This window comes from Nerophis ophidion, linkage group LG09 (genome assembly GCF_033978795.1).
Source record: "Nerophis ophidion isolate RoL-2023_Sa linkage group LG09, RoL_Noph_v1.0, whole genome shotgun sequence".
Taxonomy (NCBI): Eukaryota; Metazoa; Chordata; class Actinopteri; order Syngnathiformes; family Syngnathidae; genus Nerophis; species Nerophis ophidion.
In genome coordinates, this window is record NC_084619.1 from 63,434,214 (window position 1) to 63,458,837 (window position 24,624).

The window sequence follows — 24,624 nt, forward strand, 5'->3', positions numbered from 1 at the left end:
TCAAATCGCCATGTTTAACGTCACATTAAAGGAGGAAGTAAAGCGCTGCATCTCAGGCCGACACGCTCGCGTGGAAATGCGGAAAAAAGGCAGAGAGTGCAACAATGCGGGAGCCGCGCACCTTCTATGCCGGCGCATAATTTACACGCCGCTGTTGCCTTTGCTAAACGTCGACGCGGGGCAAACGTTTCACGCTATAAAAACCTTTTAGTGCACATTAGCTGCGTTCGTGTGCTCTGCTGGATCACAACCCGGTCAACATCACCGTCGCGTTCACGCCTCCGCGGAAGAAAGGGTTTCATGTGTGCCGTTTTTGCAGGGCGGAGGGAGAAAACACAAGCGGCGCACAACATGTTTGTGTTGTGGCGAGCACAAGCCGAATGCATTAGCGCTCGGGGTGCAATGTCTGACGTGGAGGAGCACGTTCTTTGCCTCAAACCATCCACTGGTCCTGCTTTTCTGCAGCACTTCAAATCCAACCTATTCATCGAACACACAAAAACATGCATGTTTTTTATTAATACGCGGATACCGATAACTTGTTTAAAGTGTGCCAAATAATCGCGATAATTGCAATCTATGAATGACGAGTTTTGATCACATGTTTAATTTCGACATGTGTACATAAATACGGATGTTTTATGTTTACATTCTGCTAAGGTTAAACATGCTAAAATTTGCAAAAACAAGCACCATTCAAAGATGTTTTAGTGTTGACATAAATACATATCCCATTCATCCAACTGAATCAGAATGTCATTTTCAGTCACGATATTATTCAGTCACTACAGTAATTACCACTTGTGTTCACAGCCAGAGGAACAACATGGGTTGGCCTACTCTATTCAGTATTTACAACATTACTAGCATTCACTTCACATCCACAGATGGTTCATCTGGTTATTAACACTATTTACACATTACTTTGTCTGTTTCAGTGACTATATTATTTAGTTACTACAGTAACTACCACTTATGTTCGCAGCCACAGGAACAACATGGGTTAGCCTATACTAAACAGTATTCACTTCACATCCACAAAAGGCTCATCTAGTTATTGACATTATTTACATATTACTTTGTCTGTTACAGTCACTATGTTATTCAGTCACTACAGTAAATACCACTTGTGTTTGCAGCCACAGGAACAACCTTGGTTAGCCTACTCTATGCAGTATTTAAAACTATACTAGTGTTCACTTCACATCCACAGATGGTTCATCTAGTTATTGACATTATTTACACATTACTATGTCTGTTTCAGTCACTGTGTTATTCAGTCAATACAGTAAGTACCACTTGTGTTCGCATCCACAGGAACAACATGGGTTAGCCTACGCTATACAGTATTTACAACCTTACTAGTGTTCACTTCACAGCTACAGATGGTTCATCTAGTTATTGACATTATTTACACATTACTATGTCTGTTTCAGTCACTATTTTATTTAGTCACCATAGTCATTACCACTTGTGTTCGCATCCACAGGAACAAAATGGGTTAGCCTACTCTATGCAATATTTACAACCTTACTCATGTTCACTTCACATCCACAGATGGTTCATCTAGTTATTGACAATATTTACATATTACCTTGTCTGTTCCAGTCACTATGTTATTTAGTCATTACAGTAAATAAAACACAGCCACAGGAACAACATGGGTTAACCTACTCTATACAGTATTTACAACTATACTAGTGTTCACTTCACACTCACAGATGATTCATCTAGTTATTGAAATTATTTAAACATTGCTATGTCTGTTTCAGTCACTATGTTATTTAGTCACCATAGTCATTACCACTTGTGCTCGCATCCACAGGAACAACATTGGTCAGCCTACTCTATGCAGTATTTACAACCTTACTCGTGTTCACTTCAAATCCACAGATGATTCATGTAGTTATTGACAATATATACATATTACCTTGTCTGTTCCAGTCACTATGTTATTTAGTCATTACAGTAAATACAACTTGTGTTCACAGCCACAGGAACAACATAGGTTAACCTACTCTATACAGTATTTACAACCTTACTCGTGTTCACTTCACATCCACAGATGATTCATCTAGTTATTGAAATTATTTACACATTACTATGTCTGTTTCAGTCACTGTGTTATTTAGTCACCATAGTCATTACCACTTGTGTTCGCATCCACAGGAACAACATGGGTCAGCCTACTCTATGCAGTATTTAAAACCTTACTCGTGTTCACTTCAAATCCACAGATGATTCATGTAGTTATTGACAATATTTACATATTAGCTTGTCTGTTCCAGTCACTATGTTATTTAGTCATTACAGTAAATACAACTTGTGTTCACAGCCACAGGAACAACATGGGTTAACCTACTCTATACAGTATTTACAACTATACTAGTGTTCACTTCACACTCACAGATGATTCATCTAGTTATTGAAATTATTTACACATTACTATGTCTGTTTCAGTCACTATGTTATTTAGTCACCATAGTCATTACCACTTGTGTTCGCATCCACAGGAACAACATGGGTCAGCCTACTCTATGCAGTATTTACAACCTTACTCGTGTTCACTTCAAATCCACAGATGATTCATGTAGTTATTGACAATATTTACATATTAGCTTGTCTGTTCCTGTCACTATGTCATTTAGTCACTGTGTTGGCATCCACAGGAACAACATGGGTTAGCCTACCCTATTTTAATGGAAAACCGTAGTTTTTACCACTGGATTATCAAAAACCCGTAGTTGTTGGCCGGTATTGCAAAGAGACGGCTCAAGATTTTAACTATTTGAAGTGATTTTTGCACCACAACATTTTTGGCCCGATTGAAGTATTTCTCAATGGAAGTTGAAAGTGGGACATCATGTCAAAAAAAAAATAAAACCGGCTCCTGACTTTAAATAGACGAGAGAGTTCCAGTTGCAAACGCCCCCAGGGAGTCAACGGTGTCTTTTTGCCAGCTGGCTGCCGCAGAGTCAAATGTCGGCGATCTGTTTGTGTCGTTGTTGATCATTCGGGCTCAGCGTCAGCGTTCCGTCAGATGCCATTTTCCCATGAATCTGACCAAAGCTAAGTGGGTCCGTAAAACGCGTTTACAAGACGAACGAGCCGCCTGCCAAATGCGCGGAGGTAATTAACATGAGCTAATGAAAGTTATTAGCAAACTTCGCCTGGAGGCTGGCGAAGCTCCTTCACAACACCAGTCTGCAGCTAGCCTAGCGTCTGCCGCGACGCTAATGAGGCGTGACGGCTGCCTTTGATGCTCGTCCATGCCGAGCCTCTCTTTTCCCGCGCCTGAGAATTGATGGCCAAGGACGAGCGGGAAGCCAAGTCCAACAAGTCACCAGGACAGTCCACCCCCGTGAGCGATGGTGAATAAACATGTCACGCGAGCTAAGGTTGTGATTACTCAAAAAACATGCGATGAGAAAATATAAACACAGAGAGCCTTTTTGTGTACATGAAGTGATTTTTACAACTGATGGTTTTCTTGTTAGGAAAAACTGATCAAAAATGACTAGAACCAGCCGGTCTTTTTAATGACTTTTTAGAAACGAGCTATGAATCCATCGCTAATTGGCTAAAACTGCCGAGCAGATCGTTTGGGTTTTTGTACAGATTTTTATGCTTTAGAAAGAAATATTGACCAATCGTGTCTTTGGGTACTGACCGTGTCTTCAGGTACTGATTGTGTCTTCTGGTACTGATTGTGTCTTCTGGTACTGACCATGTATTCTGGTACTGATTGTGTCTTCTGGTATTGACCGTGCCTTCTGGTACTGATTGTGTCTTCTGGTACTGACCATGTCTTCTGGTACTGATTGTGTCTTCTGGTATTGGCCTTGTCTTCTGGTACTGATCGTGCCTTCTGGTACTGATTGTGCCTTCTGGTACTGATTGTGTCTTCTGGTAGTGACCGTGGCTTGTATTACTGACCGTGCTTTCTGGTACTGATTGTGTCTTATGGTAGTGACCGTGTCTTCTGGTACTGACCCTGCCTTCTGGTACAAACAGTCTGGTACTGATTGTGTCTTCTGGTAAAAACCGTGTCTTGTGGTTCTGACCGTGTCTTGTGGTTCTGATTGTGTCTTCTGGTACTGACCATGCCTTCTGGTACTGACTGTGCCTTCCGGTACTGACCGTGTCTTCCGGTACTGACCCTGCCTTCTGGTAATGATTGTGTCGTCTGGTACTGACCGTGCCTTCTGATACTGATGGTGTCTTCTGGTACTGGCCTTGCTTTCTGGTGCTGTTTGTGTCTTCTGGTACTGACCGTGTCTTCTGGTACAAACCGTGTCTTGTGGTTCTGATTGTGTCTTCTGGTACTGACCATGCCTTCTGGTACTGACTGTGCCTTCCGGTACTGACCGTGTCTTCCGGTACTGACCCTGCCTTCTGGTAATGATTGTGTTTTCTGGTACTGACCGTGCATTCTGATATTGACTGTGTCTTCTGGTACTGACCGTGCCTTCTGATACTTATTTTGTCTTCTGGTACTGGCCTTGTCTTCTGGTACTGATTGTGTCTTCTGGTAGTGACTGTGGCTTTTAGTACTGACTCTGCTTTCTGGTACTGATTGTTTCTTCTGGTAGTGACCGTCTGTCTAGTACTGACATGCTTTCTGGTGCTTTTTGTGTCTTCTGGTACTGACCGTGCCTACCGGTACTGATCGAGCCATCTGATACAGACCGGGTCTTCTGGTACTGATGGTGCCTTTTGGTACTGGCCATGTCTTCTGGTGCTGATGGTGCATTCTGGTACTGACCGTGCCTTCTGATACTGATTGTGTCTTCTGGTAGTGATCGTGGCTTCTAGTACTGACCGTGCTTTCTGGTGTTGTTTGTGTCTTCTGGTACTGACGGTGCCTTCTGGTACTGATCGTGCCTACTGGTTCTGATTGTGTCTTCTGGTACTGGCTGTGCCTTCTTGTACTGACTGTATTTTCTGGTAATGACCTTGCCTTCTTAAGATAAAGTTAAAGTACAAGATTGTCACACACACACTAGGTGTGGCGAAATTATTATCTGCATTTGACCCATCACCCTTGATCAACCCCTGGAAGGTGAGGGGAGCACTGGGGAGCAGTGGTTGCCGTGTCCGGGAATCATTTTTGGTGATTTTACCCCCAATTCCAACCCTTGGTGCGGAGTGCCAAGTAGGGAGATAATTGGTCCCGTTTTTATAGTCTTTGGTATGACTCAGCTGTGGTTTGAACTCACAATCTATTGGTACAGACCGTGATTGTGTTTTTTGGTACTGATTGTGTCTTCTGGTAGTGACCGTGGCTTCTAGTACTGACCATGCCTTCTGGTACTGACCGTGTCTTCTGGTACTGATTGTGTTTTATGGTACTGATTGTGTCTTTGGGAAAAAGTATCTCTTCTGGTACTGATTGTGTCTTCTGGTACTGACCGTGTCTTCTGGTACAGACCGTGCCTTCTGGTACTGATTGTGTCTTCTGGTACTGACCGTGCCTTCCGTTACTGGTTGTGCCTTCTGGTACTGATTGTGTCTTCTGGTAGTGACCATGGCTCCTAGTACTGACGGTACTTTCTGGTACTGACCGTGTCTTCTGGTACTGATTGGGTTTTCTGGTACTGATTGTGTCTTCTGGTACAACCCGTCTCTTCTGGTACTGATTGTGTCTTCTGGTACTGACCATGTCTTCTGGTACAGACCGTGCCTTCTGGTACTGATTGTGTCTTCTGGAACTGGCCGTGCCTTCTGGTACTGATTGTATCTTCTGATACTGACCGTGCCTTCTGGTACTGATTGTGCTTTCTGGTATTGATTGTGTCTTCTGGTAATTACCGTGGCTTCTATTACTGACCGTGCTTTCTGGTACTAAATGTGTCTTCTGGTACTGACCGTGCCTTGTGGTACTGATTGTGTCTTCTGGTACTGACCTTGTCAACTTCTTTGCAATTAAACTCAAAGTTAATGATTCTGTGCAGTCTATTCAATGGAATATAAGTTGAAAAGGATTTGCAAATCATTATATTCTGTTTTTATTTACCATTTGCACAACGTGCCAACTTCACTGGTTTTGGGTTTTCTATTACAAAATGTTATCCCTCAGGGTCATTCGAGGATTGCCCAACTCTGTGAACTTTGTCCCCGAAAGCCTGAGTTAATAGGTCGTGTTTAGTCGTGTCGGAGAACAAACAGGATGGCGGCGCTGAAGAGAACGATGTCTTGGCTGTGCTTCCTCACAGGTACTAGGGTAGATGACGCACGTTTTGTTTATGATCAACGTTTAAGGATTGTGAGAAGTCTTTTCTGGTAGTTTTGTCAAGATCCTGTCAAGGTCAAAAACCAGGGAAAAACTGCGGCTCAGAGCTCCTGGACCACCTATCAGCTGATCTTCAGGTACGACATTATATATACGGTATATATATAATGTGGTCTGTGATACTATAACATGATCTACAATTAGTGACTCATGAGGCTATGATCCATGACACCATGATCTGTACCAAGATCTATGATAGCCATGATAACATGATCCACAAATAATGATCCATGATAGCATGATGGGGTCTATAACACCATGATCTGTGATACCATGGTACCGGGATCTATATTATCATTACATTGAACAAAGAGAGAACAGTCTATTGTTGCCACCCGTACACTGAGACCGACTGATACTGTTCCTGATGAAGGTTGTTATTGTTCTGTGTTTAGGACTATTTTGTGACCTGACTGATACTGTTCCAGGTGAAGGTTACTCTTGTCCTGGACGATCTTGTGACCTGACTGATACTGTTAAAGGCTGAATGTTGCTATTGTCCTGGACTATCTTGTGCCCTGACTGATACTGTTCTAGATGAAGGTTGCTATTGGTTTGGACAATCTTGAGCCCCGACTGATACTGTTCCAGATGAAGGTTGCTATTGTTGTAGACTAGCTTGTGACCTGAGTGATACTGTTCCAACTGAAAGTTGCTATTGTCCTGAACTATCTTGTAACCCAACTGATGCTGTACCAAGTTAAGGATGCTTTTATTCTGGACTATCTTGGACCACAACTGATACTGTTCCAGCTGAAAGCTGCTCTTGTCCTGGACTATCTTATAACCTAACTGATACTCTTCCAGGTGAAGGATGCTTTTGTTCTGGACTATCTTTTGCCACGACTGATACTTTTCCAGATGAAGGTTGCCATTGTTGTGGACTATCTTGTGCCCCGACTGATACTGTTACAGCTGAAGGTTCTCTTGTCCTGGACTATCTTGTGCCCCGACTGATACTGTTACAGCTGAAGGTTCTCTTGTCCTGGACTATCTTGTGACCTAACTGATACTGTTCCAGCTGAAGGTTACTATTGTCCTGGACTATCTTGTGACCTGACTGATACTGTTCCAGAAGAAGATTGCTATTGTTCTGGACTATCTTGTGCCCCGACTGATACTGTTCCAGATGAAAGTGGCTATTGTACTGGACTAACTTGTGTCCCGACTGATACTCTTCCAGATGATGGTTGCTGTTGTTCTGGACTATCTTGTGCCCCGACTGACTCTGTTCCAGATGTAGGTTGCTATTGTTCTGGACTATCTTTTGCCATGACTGATACTTTTCCAGATGAAGGTTGCCATTGTTGTGGACTATCTTGTCCCCCGACTGATACTGTTGCAGCTGAAGGTTGCTCTTGTCCTGGACTATCTTATAACCTAACTGATACTCTTCCAGGTGAAGGATGCTTTTGTTCTGGAATATCTTTTGCCACGACTGATACTTTTCCAGATGAAGGTTGCCATTGTTGTGGACTATCTTGTGCCCCGACTGATACTGTTACAGCTGAAGGTTGCTCTTGTCCTGGACTATCTTGTGACCTGACTGATATTGTTCCAGCTGAAGGTTGCTATTGTCCTGGACTATCTTGTGACCTGACTGATACTGTTCCAGAAGAAGATTGCTATTGTTCTGGACTATCTTGTGCCCCAACTGATACTGGTCCATATGAAGGTTGCTGTTGTCCTGGACTATCTTGTGACCTGACTGATACTTCCATCCATCCATTTTCTACCGCTTATTCCCTTTCGGGGTCGCGGGGGGCGCTGGCGCCTATCTCAGCTACAATCGGGCGGAAGGCGGGGTACACCCTGGACAAGTCGCCACCTCATCGCAGGGCCAACACAGACAGACAGACAACATTCACACTCACATTCACACACTAGGGCCAATTTAGTGTTGCCAATCAACTTATCCCCAGGTTGCTATTGTTCTGAATATCTTGTGACCTGACTGATACTGTTCCAGATGAAAGTGGCTATTGTTCTGGACTAACTTGTGTCCCGACTGATACTCTTCCAGATGATGGTTGCTATTATTCTGGACTATACTGTGCCCCGACTGACACTGTTCCAGATGTAGGTCGCTATTGTCCTGGACTATCTTGTGCCCCGACTGACTCTGTTCCATATGTAGGTTGCTATTGTACTGGACTATCTTTTGCCATGACTGATACTTTTCCAGATGAAGGTTGCCATTGTTGTGGACTATCTTGTGCCCCAACTGATACTGTTCCAGCTGAAGGTTGCTCTTGTCCTGGACTACCTTGTGACCTGACTGATACTGTTCCAGCTAAAGGTTACTATTATCCTGGACTATCTTGTGACTTGACTGATACTGTTCCAGATGAAGGTTGCTTTTGTTCTGGACTATCTTGTGCCCCGACTAGTACTGTTCCAGACGAAGGTTGCTATTGTTGTGGACTATATTTTGCCCCGACTGATACTGTTCTAGATAAAGGTTTTTATTGTTGTGGACTATCTTGTGCCCCGACACAACTGTTCTAGACGAAGGTTGCTATTGTTCAGGACTATCTTGTGCCCTGACTGATACTGTTCCAGATGAAGATTGTTATTGTTCTGGACTATCTTGTGCCCCGACTGATACTGTTCCAGATGACGGTTGCTATTGTTGTGGACTATATTTTGCCCCGACTGATACTATTCTAGATGAAGGTTGTTATTGTTGTGGACTATCTTGTGTCGAGACTAATACTGTTCAAGACGAATGTTGCTATTGTTCTGGAATATCTTGTGCCCTGACTGACACAGTTCCAGATGAAGGTTGCTATTGTTGTGGACTATCTAGTGCCCTGATTGATACTGTTCCAGATGAAGGCTGCTATTGTTCTGGACTATCTTGACTAATACTGTTCAAGACGAATGTTGCTATTGTTGTGGACTATATTTTGCCCCGACTGATACTATTCTAGATGAAGGTTGTTATTGTTGTGGACTATCTTGTGCGCCGACTAATACTGTTTAGGACAAATGTTGCTATTGTTCTGGACTATCTTGTGCCCTGACTGACACTGTTCCAGCTGAAGGTTGCTATTGTTCTGGACAATCGCATAATCCAGGTGTGTTTGTCCAACTTTTCAAAAACCAAACAAGGTTTGAATCAAGGTGTTTCCCTGGGATGTAGGAGGCTTATTTAGAGTCAAACTTTCAGAAAATGGACTAATTTAGCGCATGAACACGCACTGACTGATCCATGAAACCATGGGAATGTGATCTATGATACATGATTTGCGACAACCTGATCCATGACAACGTTTGTGTGCTTGGAGTTGCTTCAAATGTCAAAACAAGGTGTGTTCCTCGCATGGACCAACAGGTGGCGCTGGAGTGCAACATGAGCCAGTCACCTACGTGGTCCAGCCAGCAGAAGGCAGCGCTGCTAGTCCACCTGAGGAATGTGATGGCCGTCGTGCACACGCATCAGCTGAGTGGTAGGAAGTTGTCACATGATCAAGTGATCTTTGATTATGGATCTGAGGTGGTACAGATATTTCTGTCTTGCCTTTGGTGAGGGCGGTCACATTTTTTTCTTTTCCCGTCTTCTCCTTGCTTGCTCTCTTTGCCTTGTCTTGTCTAAAGTTTTCTGGGGCCTCTGTCTTTGCGCTGTCCTCCAAATCTAAACATCAGACATGGAATTGATTAGCTGGAGTCTCAACACAAATGACAAAATCTTTTCAACGAGGTTCTGGGGAGCCTGGCTGCTCTGATGGAACCTTTGCTGCGGGGAACGTGAGAGATTCCCGGCACAAATAGAGAATCATGTCCCTCTCAGTCCTTTCCATCGAGGACATGGAAGACATCTACCTATTTGGAACCATTATCGCGGAGTACCTGCTGATTGGGCTGGGCATTGCTCTGGTGTATCGTCAAATTCGGAAGACGATGGCAGCCACTCAAGAAGCCCAAAGGCTGTTCATCGCAAAGGAAGGTTTGGGCCAGGCTGTGGGATCACAGTCTGGGGAGATTTCTGAACTGAATTGCAAGATGGATCACATCAGGGAGAGGCTTGCTGAAAGGGAACAATTGGATACGAGAGCCAACATGGATGAATAGAACAGACAAGCCATTGCAATGTCTGCTCGCGGAAAAACAAATATCCTAATGTACGATTTGACTCCCTCGAATGGCCTGGATTTAACAACAAGCGCAGGCTGTTCTGTAAACATCCCCCGAGGACTCCTCAAAGATGGACGCTTTTGACCTCCCCCCCTTCTCAACGAAACCTGGAATTCGAACTTTGCTTGCATTGCATGCAGAACGACTCCGGGCCTATTGACACAACACCACCACACTCAAAGACAATGGGCATATACACAAACATACTCCCCACCCCAACCCCACACCTTCACCACTGCTTGACTCCCCCTTGGGGTGATGGACGGCTGAGTAGCACTTTATGCCAGCAGGCCGGCCCCCCGTTGCGAGTTGTTGTGATTATATTTAACATGTTTATGTGTGCTATGCCAAATAAAAAAAAATCAATCAATGTTTATTTATATAGCCCTAAATCATAAGTGTCTCAAAAGGTTGCACACGCCACAACGACATCCGGGGTTCAGCGCCCACCTAAGGGCAAGGAAAAACTCACAACCCAGTGGGACGTCGATGACAATGACTATGAGAAACCTTGAAGAGGACCGCAAATGTGGGTAACCCATCCCCCCCTCTAGGGGGGACCGGATGCAACGGACGTCGAGTGGGTCTGACATAATATTGTGAAAGTCCAGACCATAGTGGATCCAACACAATAGTGAGAGTCCAGTCCATAGTGGATCTTGCAGGAGACCATCCCGAGCAGAGCAGAGAAATCCCCAACCGATGCACAGGCGAGAGGTCTACCCCAGGTCCTGACTCTGATGAAATTAGTTTTTTTTCCCATCGACTCAGTGTGGACCCCCTACCGAGGGTCCAGCCTTCCATCCATCCATTTCCTACCGCTTGTCCCTTTCGGGGTCTTTGACTGATATGTTTTACTCCCCCCCCCCCCCCCCCCCCCCCCCTTCCCAATATCACCTCTTTCCCACCTTTTTTAAGGAGCGCCGTAAGTGGCTGATCCGTGGGCGGTCCTGTTCTTGTCTCCCTGTATGTCTGCTCTTAGTGGGACTGTGCCGACAGTCTGATTTCAGTTCTTGTGTGTCATGTAGGGGAGAACGGTGGAACAGGGGTTAATGCGTCTGCCTCACAATACGAAGGTCCTGAGTAGGCCTGGGTTCAATCCCGGGCTCGGGATCTTTCTGTGTGGAGTTTGCATGTTCTCCCCGTGACTGCGTGGGTTCCCTCCGGGTACTCCGGCTTCCTCCCACCTCCAAAGACATGCACCCGGGGATAGGCCCCTCCCACCTCCAAAGACATGCACCTGGGGATAGGTTGATTGGCAACACTAAATGGTCCCTAGTGTGTGAATGTGAGTGTGAATGTTGTCTGTCTGTCTGTGCGAAGAGGTGGCGACTTGTCCAGGGTGTACCCCGCCTTTCACCCGAATGCAGCTGAGATAGGCTCCAGCACCCCCCGCCACCCGGAAAAGGACAAGCAGGAGAAAATGGATGGATTCGTGTATATGTTAAAGTATGGCCAATAATATAGGAAACTGAATCCATCCTGAGTAGTCGTAGTCCGTTACAGTTCGTGACATTTGTGACAACTGTGTTCGCATACAGAATGCCAAGGGGCGGAGCCTGTCCAATGCCCTGAGCCGAAGGTTCCCAAGAATGGAGACTTGGCGTTTTCTGGGTGTTGTTGATAAGTGGCTTTGGCTTTGCATAGTAGAGCTTTAACTTGCACTTACAGATGTAGCGACCGACTGTAGTTACTGACTGTGGATTTTTAGAGTGTTCCTGAGCCCATGTGGTGATATCCTGTACATACTGATGTCGGTTTTTGATGCAGTACTGCCTAAGGGCTCAAAGGTACATAACTTAATTCTCCAGATTGTCCGAAACTTTTGATGATATCACGGACCGTAGATGGTGAAATCCCTAAATTTCTTGCAACAGCCCGTTGAGAAATGTCGCTCTTAAACAATTTGCTGACGCATTGGTCGACAAAGTGGTGACCCTCGCCCCGTCCTTATTTGTGAACGACTGAGCATTTCATGGAAGCTGCTTTTACACCCAATCATAGCACCTACCTGTTCCCAATCAGCTCGTCCACCCGTGGGACGTTCCAAATAAGTGTTTGATGAGCATTACTCAACTTTATCGGTCTTTTTTTGGATTTGTGTACACGTTAAAGTATGGACAATAATAGAGCATCCTGAATCCGTCCTGAGTAGTCGTAGTCCGTTACAGTCCGTCAGACTTTACTCAAACGTCCAACTCCGTACGCGGTAGGTCCATAACACATTCGTGACAACTGTGTTTGCATACAGAATGCCAAGGGGCGGAGCCTGTCCAATGCCCTGAGCCGGAGGTTCCCAAGAATGGAGGCTTGGCGTTTCTGGGTGTTGTTGATAAGTGGCTTTGCCTTTGCATAGTACAGCTTTAACTTGCACTTACAGATGTAGCGACCGACTGTAGTTACTGACAGTGGATTTTTGGAGTGTTCCTGAGCCCACTTGGTGTTATCCTTTACACACTGATGTCGGTTTTTGATGCAGTACCGCCTGATGGCTCAAAGGTCCGTAACTTAATTCTCCAGATTGTCCGAAACTTTTCGTGACAACTGTGTTTGCACACAGAAGGCCAAGGGGCGGAGCCTGTCCAATGCCCTGAGCCAGAGGTTCCCAAGAACGGAGGCTTGGCGTTTCTGGGTATTGTTGATAAGTGGCTTTGGCTTTGCATAGTAGAGCTTTAACTTGCACTTACAATTGTAGCGACCGACTGTAGTTACTGACAGTGGATTTTTGGAGTGTTCCTGAGCCCATGTGGTGATATCCTTTACACACTGATGTCGGTTTTTGATGCAGTACCGCCTGATGGCTCAAAGGTCCGTAACTTAATTCTCCAGATTGTCCGAAACTTTTCGTGACAACTGTGTTTGCAAACAGAATGCCAAGGGGCGGAGCCTGTCCAATGCCCTGAGCCGGAGGTTCCCAAGAACGGAGGCTTGGCGTGCGTGACGCTGGCCAACAGGCGTTACTGCAAACCCTTGTGCAACCATGTAAGTCACACGACTCCGCCGTGCGGCCGGCAGGAAGTCACTTTGCCGCATTTCTTGCAGGGTTACGACTTTGCCTTCCTGAGGACGAGTCGCACGTTCGAGGAATGCAGCGAGCAGACGGGCTACAAATGGAAAAGTCAATACGTCGGCGGAAACACGCTGGCATTTTGCAACGGTAAGAACCCAACACACCCAAGGACCTCGTTCTAGTCTCAACCACGGGAGTCACGTTCATTCATTCGTCGCGGCAGAGAACCCCGAAAATGTAACGGCAGGTTGAAAATCGGAATAGTCGAGCCGTGCACGTTAAAAAGGTCCCAAAACAAAAGGATCCGTAACAAACATCCACCGAACCAAAACAAGCAAGCTGTGAGGCTGGCATTGAAAGCCCTCCGGTAATCAAACACAGCAGGTGAGAGGCATAATTACTAATCACTGGGGCTTTACAAGCAGGGCTCAAATTACTGCCAGACAATGACAGGAAGTGGAATCAAAATAAGAGCGCTCAACAGGAAACAGCCTGAAAACACAGGAACTAGACCCAAAACACCAACGAAAACATTAGCGATTATTTGGATTGACGCTGAATTCGCAATTCAGAACACAATTCATTGGAAATCAAGCATTTATTGCACCTTTAAATGAAACCAGAGAAGTTGTCACGTTGTGTAAATGGTAAATAAAATCAGAATATAATGATTTGCTAATCCTTTTCAAATCACAAAGACAAGATATTTAATGTTCCAACTGAGAAACTTGATTTTTTTTGCAAATAATCATGAAGTTAGAATTTAATGGCAGCAACTCATTGCCAAAAAGTTGCCACAGGGGCATTTTTACCACTGTGTTACATGACCTTTCCTTTTAACAACTCTCACATTTTGAAGCTTTTCAGGTGGAATTCTTTCCCATTCTTGCTTGATGTACAGCTTAAGTTGCTCAACAGTCCATTTTTTGGTATCTTACTCTTCAATGGGAGACAGGTCTGGACTGCAAGTAGGCCAGTCTAGTACCCGCACTCTTTTACTATGAAGCCATGCTGTTGTAACACCTGACTTGGCATTGTCTTGCTGAAATAAGCAGGGGCGTCCATGCTTGGATGGCAACATATGTTGTTCCAAAACATGTATGTACCTTTAATAGTGCCTTCACAGATGTGTAAGTTACACACCCCTTGCGCACTAATACACCCCCATACCATCACACATGCTGGCTTTTCAACTTTGCACCTAGAACAATCCGGATGGTGCTCTTTGGTCCTGAGGACACAACGTCCACAGTTTCCCAAAAAAATTTAAAATATGGACTTGTGAGACCACAAGACTTTTCATCAGTCTATCTTAGATGAGCTCGGGCCCAGCCAAGCCGACGGCGTTTCTGGGTGTTGTTGATAAATGGCTTTGGCTTTGCATAGTGGAGTTTTAACTTGCACTTACATATGTAGCGACCGACTGTAGTTACTGACATCGTTTTTCGCTCCGCTGTGAACGGGACTCTCGCTGCTGTGTTGGATCCGCTTTGGACTGGACTCGCGCGGCTGTGTTGGATCCATTATGGATTGAACTTTGACAGTATCATGTTAGACCCGCTCAACATCCATTGCTTTCATCCTCTACAAGGTTCTCATAGTCATCATTGTCACCGGCGTCCCACTGGGTGTTAGTTTTCCTTGCCCTTATGTGGGCCTACCGAGGATGTCGTAGTGGTTTGTGTTGTGGTTTGTGCAACCCTTTGAGACACTAGTGATTTAGGGCTATATAAGTAAACATTGATGGATTGAGTCTTCCTGAGCCCATGTGGTGATATCCTTTACACACTAATGTCGCTTTTTGATGCAGTACCGCCTGAGGGATCAAAGGTCCGAAAATCAATCCTCCAGATTGTCCGAAACTTTTGATGATATCACAGACCGTCGATGGTGAAACCCCTAAATTCTTTGCAACAGCTCGTTGAGAAATGTTGCTCTCAAACAATTTGCTCAGGCATTTGTTGACAAAGTGGTGACCCTCGCCACGTTTTTGTTTGTAGGCATTTCACGGACGCTGCTTTTACACCCAATCATGGCACCCACCTGTTTCCAATCAGACCGTCCACCTGTGGGATCTTCCAAATAAGTGTTTGATAAACTTCCTCAGTCTTTTTTGCCACTTGTGCCAGCTTTTTTTGAAACATGTTGCAGGCATCAACAAATATTTGCGAAAAATAACAAAGTTTACCGGTTCGGACATTAAATATCTTGTCTTTGCAGTCATTGTATTCTCTTTTTATTTACAACTTAACGTGACAACTTCACCGGTTTGGGGTTTTTGTACATTGCCGTTACATCCATGATGTCGTTCACAACAACACAACGGAGATGACAACATTTCACTCAAAAAAATATACATTTCCCCGATATTCTGCCTTTTAAGGCAGATTCCTTTTTGTTGACTCTACAACTTACTCTCGAATTTAGTGACGATTGAATATGTCGACTATGTCTAATAAAGTAACAATTGTGCCAAACTAAATCCACGAAACCTCTCCTCTGTTTCAGGGTACAGGATCAGGTTTTTCATGATTATTATTTTTTTTTTTTACTTGTCTCCCTGCCTGCTGGACTCGCGGGTCACATGACTCCGTCAAACTGCAGCCCTTGCGGTTTGCAGAGCGTGTTTAGCACACGGCCGTTAAATAGCAAATGCACTTAGGGTACTTGATACACACACTTACTATCTACTTGTGTGCATTAGGCTTGTCCCGATACCAATATGTTGGTACCAAATTGTATTTAGATACTTTTCAGTCCTTTTCTAAACAAAGGGGACCAGAAAAATGTCATTACTGGCTTTATTTTAACAATAGAAATCTTACAGTATATTAAACATATGTTTATTATTGTAATAAAATAGTCAACATAGTAAACAACATGTCTTTTAGTAGTAAGTAAGCAAACAAAGGCTGCTAATTAGTCCGCTGACGTATGCAGTAACATATTGTGTCATTCATACACCTAGTATTTTGTCAGAATTATGAAGGACAAACTGTAAAAAATGTCATTACTGGCTTTCTTTTAACAAAAAAAATCTTAGTGTATATTAAACATATGTTTATTATTGTAATACAATATTCAACATAGTAAACAACATGTCTTTTAGTAGTAAGTAAACAAACAAAGGCTACTAATTAGTCCGCTGACGTATGCAGTAACATATTGTGTCATTTATACACCTATTATTTTGTCAGAATTATGAAGGACAAACTGTAAAAAAAAATATTATTAATCCACTTAGTGTTAATATCTGCTTTTTTCCTGTATCATCTGGTTCTATCTACACTCTTGTTAAAATCTAATAATCACTTATTCTTCTCTTCTGTGATACTTTACATTACTTTTTGGACAATACTGCAAATTTAGGTATCAATTCGATACCAAGTAGATACAGGATGATACATTGGTCATATTCAAAGTCCTCATTTCTGACTTTATAAACATAATATGAATTAAGATGTTGTAATGCCAAAAAAAATTTACTTTTTTGGCTCCTGTACTTGGTATCATTACAGTGGATGTTAGGTGTAGACCCACCAATATATCAGTATAAATTATTGTTGTCCAGATACCAATATTTTAGTCCCATAATGTATTTAGATACTTTTTGGTCATTTTCTAAATAAAGGGGACCACAAAAAATGTTATAATTGGCTTTATTTTAACAAAAAATCTACATTAAATATGTTGCTTATTGCACTTAAGTCCTTAAAAAAAATAGTCAACATAGTAAACAACATGTCTTTTAGTAGTAAGTAAGCAAACAAAGGCTGCTAATTAGTCCGCTGACGTATGCAGTAACATATTGTGTCATTTATCTACCTATTATTTTGTCAGAATTATGAAGGACAAACTGTAAAAAAAAATATTATTAATCCACTTACTGTTAATATCTGCTTTTTTTTCCTGTATCATCTGGTTGTATCTACACTCCTGTTAAAATGTTATAATCACTTATTCTTCTCTTCTTTGATACTTTACATTAGTTTTGGACGATACTGCAAATTTAGGTATCAATTCGATACCAAGTAGATACAGGTTGATACATTGGTCATATTCAAAGTCCTCATGTGTCCAGGGACATATTTTCTGACTTTATAAACATAATATTAATTAAGATGTTGTAATGCCAAGAAAATGTACATAATCATTGCATTATCGACTTGATACGCTCCTGTACATGGTATCATTACAGTGGATGTCAGGTGTAGACCCACCAATATATCAGTATAAATTAGTGTCGTCCCGATACCAATATTTTAGTACCATAATGTATTTAGATACTTTTTGGTCATTTTCTACATCAAGGGGACCACAAAAAATGTTATAATTGGGTTTATTTTAACAAAAAATCTACATTAAATATGTTTTTTTATTGCACTTAAGTCTTTAAATAAAATATTGAACATAGTAAACAACATGTCTTTTAGTAGTAAGTAAACAAAAAGGCTTCTAATTAGTCCACTGACGTTAGCAGTAACATATTGTGTCATTTATACACCTTTTATTTTGTCTACATTATGAGGGACAAACTGTAAAAAAAATGGATTATTAATTCACATGTTCACTTACTGTTTAATATTTGCTTGTCTGTCTCAACATGTTCTATCTACACTTCTGTTAAAATTTAATAATCATTTATTCTTCTTTTCTTTGATACTTTACATTAGTTTTGGATGATACCACACATTTAGGTATCGATCCGATACCAAGTAGATACAGGATCATACATTGGTCATATTTAAGTCCTCATGTATCCAGGGACACATTTTCTGAGTTTATAGACATAATATGAATGTTTAAAAAAGGAAAAAAAGATTTTGTGAGGATAAAAAATATCAATGTAATCGTAGTAGTATCGACTTGATACGCTCCTGTACTTGGTATCATTACAGTGGATTTCAGGTGTAGATCCACCCATGGCGTTTGTTTACATTGTGATGCCGGTGAGCTATTGTATCCTCCTAGCATGTTTAGCTATCCCTCGTCCTCCAGTGCTAATATTACTTGTAAGAAACATACTTTGTCGCCATGGTGACATTAGCTGCAAGCTAGTGGCGTTTTAGTGTTATAACTTCACCTTTATCTTTAGTTTTTAGGTCAAAATGCGTCCGTTCCTCCTCTTCTGTCGACACACTGTCTCTGCTTGTAAGTACTCAGTGCGCGCGCTGCCGAACATGTTCCCTTGCTCGTAAAATTGGCAATGTCTCGACGCGCCATCGACGAATCTGGTTACGATTCTGATGCCTGTTAATAAAAACAAGAGGTAAGGGACAGGGGACCGGTACTTTTTTAGAGGCGGTATAGTACCGAATGATTCATTAGTATGCCGGTACTATACTAGTGCCGGTGTAGTGCACACAGAAATAGACGTGTTGTCAATCATCTGTCTTTCTTCCCTCTCTAGAAGCCTCCATCCAAGTCGCAGGAGCATATACGGCGTATTTTCCCAAGGACCAGGACTGCCTGACCATCAAGACCGGCAACCATAGTCGGAGAGACGTCATTCAGGAGTTCGTCGAGGAGCTGAGAGGTTGGGACTTGGAGGGAGAGGCGGGTTCCACGTGTCTGGTGTGCGGCTGAAGAACAATAAACACACTGCACTGTTCGCCTGTGTCGCCCCGGTCTGTGGCTCTCCTCCAATCAGATCTCACTAGTCTATGGTCCAGGTGTTGCGCAATCCAATCAGCTCGGACTAGTCCATAGTCCAGGGGTTGCGCAATCCAATCAGCTCGGACCAGTCCATAGTCCAGGTGTTGTACCATCCAATCAGCTCGGACTAGTCTATGGTCCAGGTGTTGCGCAATCCAATCAGCTCGGAGTAGTCCATAGTCCATGGGTTTGGGCAATCCAATCAGGTAGGACTAGTCCATAGTCCATGGGTTGCGCAATCCAATCAGCTCAGACTAGTCCATAGTCCAGGTGTTGCGCAATCCAATCAGCTCGGACCAGTCCATAGTCCAGGTGTTGTACCATCCAATCAGCTCGGACTAGTCTATGGTCCAGGTGTTGCGCAATCCAATCAGCTCGGACTAGTCCATAGTCCAGGGGTTGCGCAATCCAATCAGGTCGGACTAGTCCATAGTCCAGGGGTTGCACAATCCAATCCGCTCGGACCAGTCCATAGTCCAGGGGTTGTACCATCCAATCAGCTCGGACTAGTCTATGGTCCAGGTGTTGCGCAATCCAATCAGCTCGGACTAGTTCATAGTCCAGGGGTTGCGCAATCCAATCAGCTCGGACTAGTCCATAGTCCAGGGGTTGCGCAATCCAATCAACTCGGATTAGTCCATAGTCCAGGGGTTGCGCAATCCGATCAGCTCGGATTAGTCCATAGTCCAGGGGTTGCGCAATCCAATCAGCTCGGACTAGTCCATAGTCCATGTGTTGCACAATCCAAGCAGCTCGGACTAGTCCATAGTCCAGGGGTTGCGCAATCCAATCAGCTCGGATTAGTCCATAGTCCAGCGGTTGCGCAATCCAATCAGCTCGGATTAGTCCATAGTCCAGGGGTTGCGCAATCCAATCAGCTCGGACTAGTCCATAGTCCAGGGGTTGCACAATCCAATCCGCTCGGACTAGTCCATAGTCCATGTGTTGCACAATCCAATCAGCTTAGATGATACCATAAAAAGATGATCCAATGATAACATGATCCATGATAACATGATACCATAAAGATGATCGGAAGATAATATGATCAATGATATCATGATACCATAAAATGATGATCCAATGATCACATGATCAATGATAACGTGATACCATAAAAAGATGATCCAATAATAACAAGATCAATGATAACATGATACCATAAACAGATGGTCTAATAACAACATGACTCATGATAACATGATACCATACAAAGATGACCTATGATAACATGATTTATGGTAAAATTATACCATAAAACGATGATCCAATGATAACATGTTCAATGATAACATGATACCATAAAGATGATCCAATTATAATATGATCAATGATAACATACCATAAAAAGATGATCCATAACATGATTTATGGTAAAATGATACCGTAAAAAGAGGACCCAATGATAATTAGATCAATGATAACATGATACCATAGAGATGATGCAATTATAACATGATCAATGATAACATGATACCATAAAGATGATCCATGATAACATGATTTACTGTATGGTAAAATGATACCATAAACAGGTGGTCTAATAACAACATGATTCATGATAACATGATACCATAAAAAGATGATCCAATGATAACATACCACAAAAGATGATCCAAGGATAACATGATACCATAAAAAGATGATCCATGATAACAGGATTTATGGTAAAATGATACCATAAAAAGATGATCCAATGATAACATGATCAATGATAACATGATACCATAAAAGATTGATCCAATGATATCATGATACCACAAAAAGATGATCATGATAACAGGATTTATGATAATATGACACCATAAAGATGATCCAGTGATAACATGATTAATGATAGCATGATACCATAAACAGATGCCCTAATAACAACATGGTTCATGATAACATGATACCATGAAAGATGATCCAATGATAACATACCATAAAAGATGATCCATTGATAACATGATTCATGATAACATGACACAATAAAAATGATCTAATGATAACATGATTCATGATAATATGATACCATGAAGATGATCCAATGATAACACGATTCATGATAACATGACACTATAAAGATGATCCAACGATAACATGACCAATGATAAGATGATACCAGAAAATGATCCAATGATATCATGATTCATGATAACACGACAACATAAAGATGATCAAATAATAACATGATCCATGATAACATGATGCCATGAAGATTATCCAATGATAACTTGATCAATGATAACATGATACCATAAAAGATGATCCAATGATATCATGATTTATGATAACATAACGCCATAAATATGATCCAATGATAACATGATCAATGATATCATGATACCATGAAATGATCCTCTAATAACATGATTCATGATAACACGATACCATAAAAAGATGATCCAATGATTACATACCATAAATGATCTATTGATAACATGATTCATGATAACATGACACCATAAAGATGATCCAATGATAACATGATCAATGATAACATGATGATACCATAAAAAGATGATCCAATGATAACACGATTCATGATAACATGATACCATGAAGATGATCCAATGATAACTTGATCAACGATAACATGACACCTTAAAGATGATCCAATGATAACATACCATAAATGATCCAGACCACTGATAACATGATTCATGATAACATGACACCATAAAGATGATCTAATGATTACTTGATCAATGATATGATGCTACCATAAAAAGATGATCCAATGATAACATGATCCATGACAACATGATACCATGACGATGATCCAATGATAACTTGATCAATGATAACATCCATCCATCCATTTTCTACCGCTTATTCCCTTTTGGGGCCGCGGCAATGATAACATGACACCATAAAGATGATCCAATGATAACATGATCAATGACAACATGATACCATAAAAGATGATCCAATGATATCATGATTTATGATAACACCATAAAGACTATCCAATGATAACATGATCAATGACAACATGATACCATAAAAGATGATCCAATGATATCATGATTTATGATAACACCATAAAGATGATCCAATGATAACATGATCAATGATAACATGATACCATAAACAGATCCTCTAATAACATGATTCATGATAACACGATACCATTAAAAGATGATCCACTGATAACATGATTCATGACAACATGACACCATAAAGATGATCTAATGATAACTTGAACAATAATATGATACCATAAAAAGATGATCCAATGATAACATGATCCATGATAACATGATGCCATGAAGATTATCCTATGATAACTTGATCAATGATAACATGACACGATAAAGATGATACAATGATAACATGATACCATAAAAGATGATCCAATGATATCATGATTTATGATAACATAACACCATAAAGATGATCCAATGATAACATGATCAATGATATCATGATACCATAAACAGATCCTCTAATAACATGATTCATGATAACACGATAAAATAAAAAGATGATCCAATGATTACATACCATAAAAGATGATTAATTGATAACATGATTCATGATAACATGACACCTTAAAGATGATTCAATGATAACATGATCAATGATAACATGATACCATAAAAAGATCATCCGAGGATAACATGATTCATGATAACATACCATGAAGATGATCCAATGATAACTTGATCAATGATAACATGACTAAGGTTAAAGATGATCCAAGGATAACATACCATAAAATATGATCCAGACCATTGATAACATGATTCATGATAACATGACACCATAAAGATGATCTAATGATAACTTGATAAATGATAATATGATACCATAAAGATGATCCAATGACATCGGGATTCATGATAACATGACACCTGGATTCATGATAACATGACACCTTAAAGATGATGCAATAATAACATACCATAAAAGATGATCCAGACCATTGATAACATGATTCATGATAACATGACACCATAAAGATGATCTAATGATAACTTGATCAATGATGATATGATACCATAAAAAGATGATCCAATGACATCGGGATTCATGATAACATTACACCTTAAAGATGATCCAATGATAACATGATCAATGATAATATGATGATACCATAAGACGATGGTATCACGCATGTCGTCGTGAGGGTCACCGTGTACCTAATGAAGTGGCCAGAGTGAAGGCGTTACTTCCTGTTGGTTGACTTCCGGTCGTGGTCTAAAAGTGACTCGTACATGTTGCCGTCGTCTGTAAATAATCTCTACTGCTTTCTTACACCAAGCGGCGTGGAAGCAATGCCGTAAGTTGCATTTAACAAGTTAATAACATGTCAGACATGTTAAAAAAGTGTAATAATAGTGCCGATATGTTGAATAGAATTGTTGAATTAGACACAACATGGTCAAGTAATTCAGGCGGACGACTGTCTCCCTCTGCTGGACATTTTGGGACATTACAGTTACATTTTGTATGTAACAGTAGACAAATAAGTACAGAAGCAGTAAGTGTGTTTGTAACTCTTTATTTTTTTCAGTTTTTGCAACCTTTAAATTGGTACTTTCCAAAGTGTTTCAAACATTATACCCTGTCCTCTTGCAACTTTTGGCACATAATCACACAAACCTGGGTTTACGAGCCCAGGGCCCGTTCCAATGTTCACACCGAATTAGTAATCCTATTCATGAGTTTAATCATATTAAAGGCCTACTGAAATGAGATTTTCTTATTTAAACGGGGATAGCAGGTACATTCTGTGTCATACTTGATCATTTCGCGATATTGCCGTATTTTCGCTGAAAGGTTTTAGTAGAGAACATCGACGATAAAGTTCACAACTTTTGGTCACTAATAAAAAAGCCTTGCCTGTACCGGAAGTAGCAGACGATGTGCGCGTGACGTCACGGGTTGTGGAGCTCCTCACATCTGAACATTGTTTATAATTATGGCCACCAGCAGCGAGAGCGATTCGGACCAAGAAAGTGACGATTTCCCCATTAATTTGAGTGAGAATGAAAGATTCGTGGATGAGGAAAATGAGATTGAAGGACTAGAAAAAAAAGAAAAAAAAAACCTAGACGGCAGAGTGATTCAGATGTTATTAGACAAATTTACTAAGATAATTCTGGAAAATCCCTCATCTGCTTATTGTGTTGCTAGTGTTTTAGTGAGATTATATGGTCGTACCTGTACAACTTGAAAGTCGGAGGGGTGCGGCCACGAGTGTGGTGACCGCCAGTGTCTCCGAGGGAAGCAACGTTTCTTGACGAGGCGAAGGCAGCCGGTGGGGCCGGGCTGAGATTTTTTGGGTTTTTTTTGTTTTCCTCCTCGTTGGGACCATCCGACGGTCGGGGGTGGCAGGTGGGAGGAGGCAAGAGAGTCCGCAGCTGCCTGATTCCTTGCTTCTTGTCTGTTTAATAGATGTCATCACTGTTTGAACCTGACATTCCCAAAATTCCCTACTTCAACATTTCTTGCCCGATTTAAACAATTCCAACACCAACCACAAACAATTCCAACACCAACCACGATTATTTTGCATTCGTTATTTTATTTATTACAAAGC

At 41.8% G+C, this 24,624-nt stretch overlaps 1 protein-coding gene across 1 annotated transcript; it reads left to right on the top strand.

The window, feature by feature from the left end:
* Positions 1-6,098: 6,098 nt before the first annotated feature.
* On the top strand, positions 6,099-19,050 carry si:ch1073-126c3.2 (uncharacterized protein LOC555816 homolog). The gene is made up of 6 exons (XM_061909976.1): positions 6,099-6,215; positions 6,287-6,369; positions 9,630-9,744; positions 13,299-13,411; positions 13,472-13,586; positions 18,850-19,050. The coding sequence occupies exons 1-6, from the start codon at positions 6,170-6,172 to the stop codon at positions 19,023-19,025; spliced, it is 648 nt and encodes a 215-aa protein (XP_061765960.1). The 5' UTR covers positions 6,099-6,169; the 3' UTR covers positions 19,026-19,050.
* Positions 19,051-24,624: the final 5,574 nt, after the last annotated feature.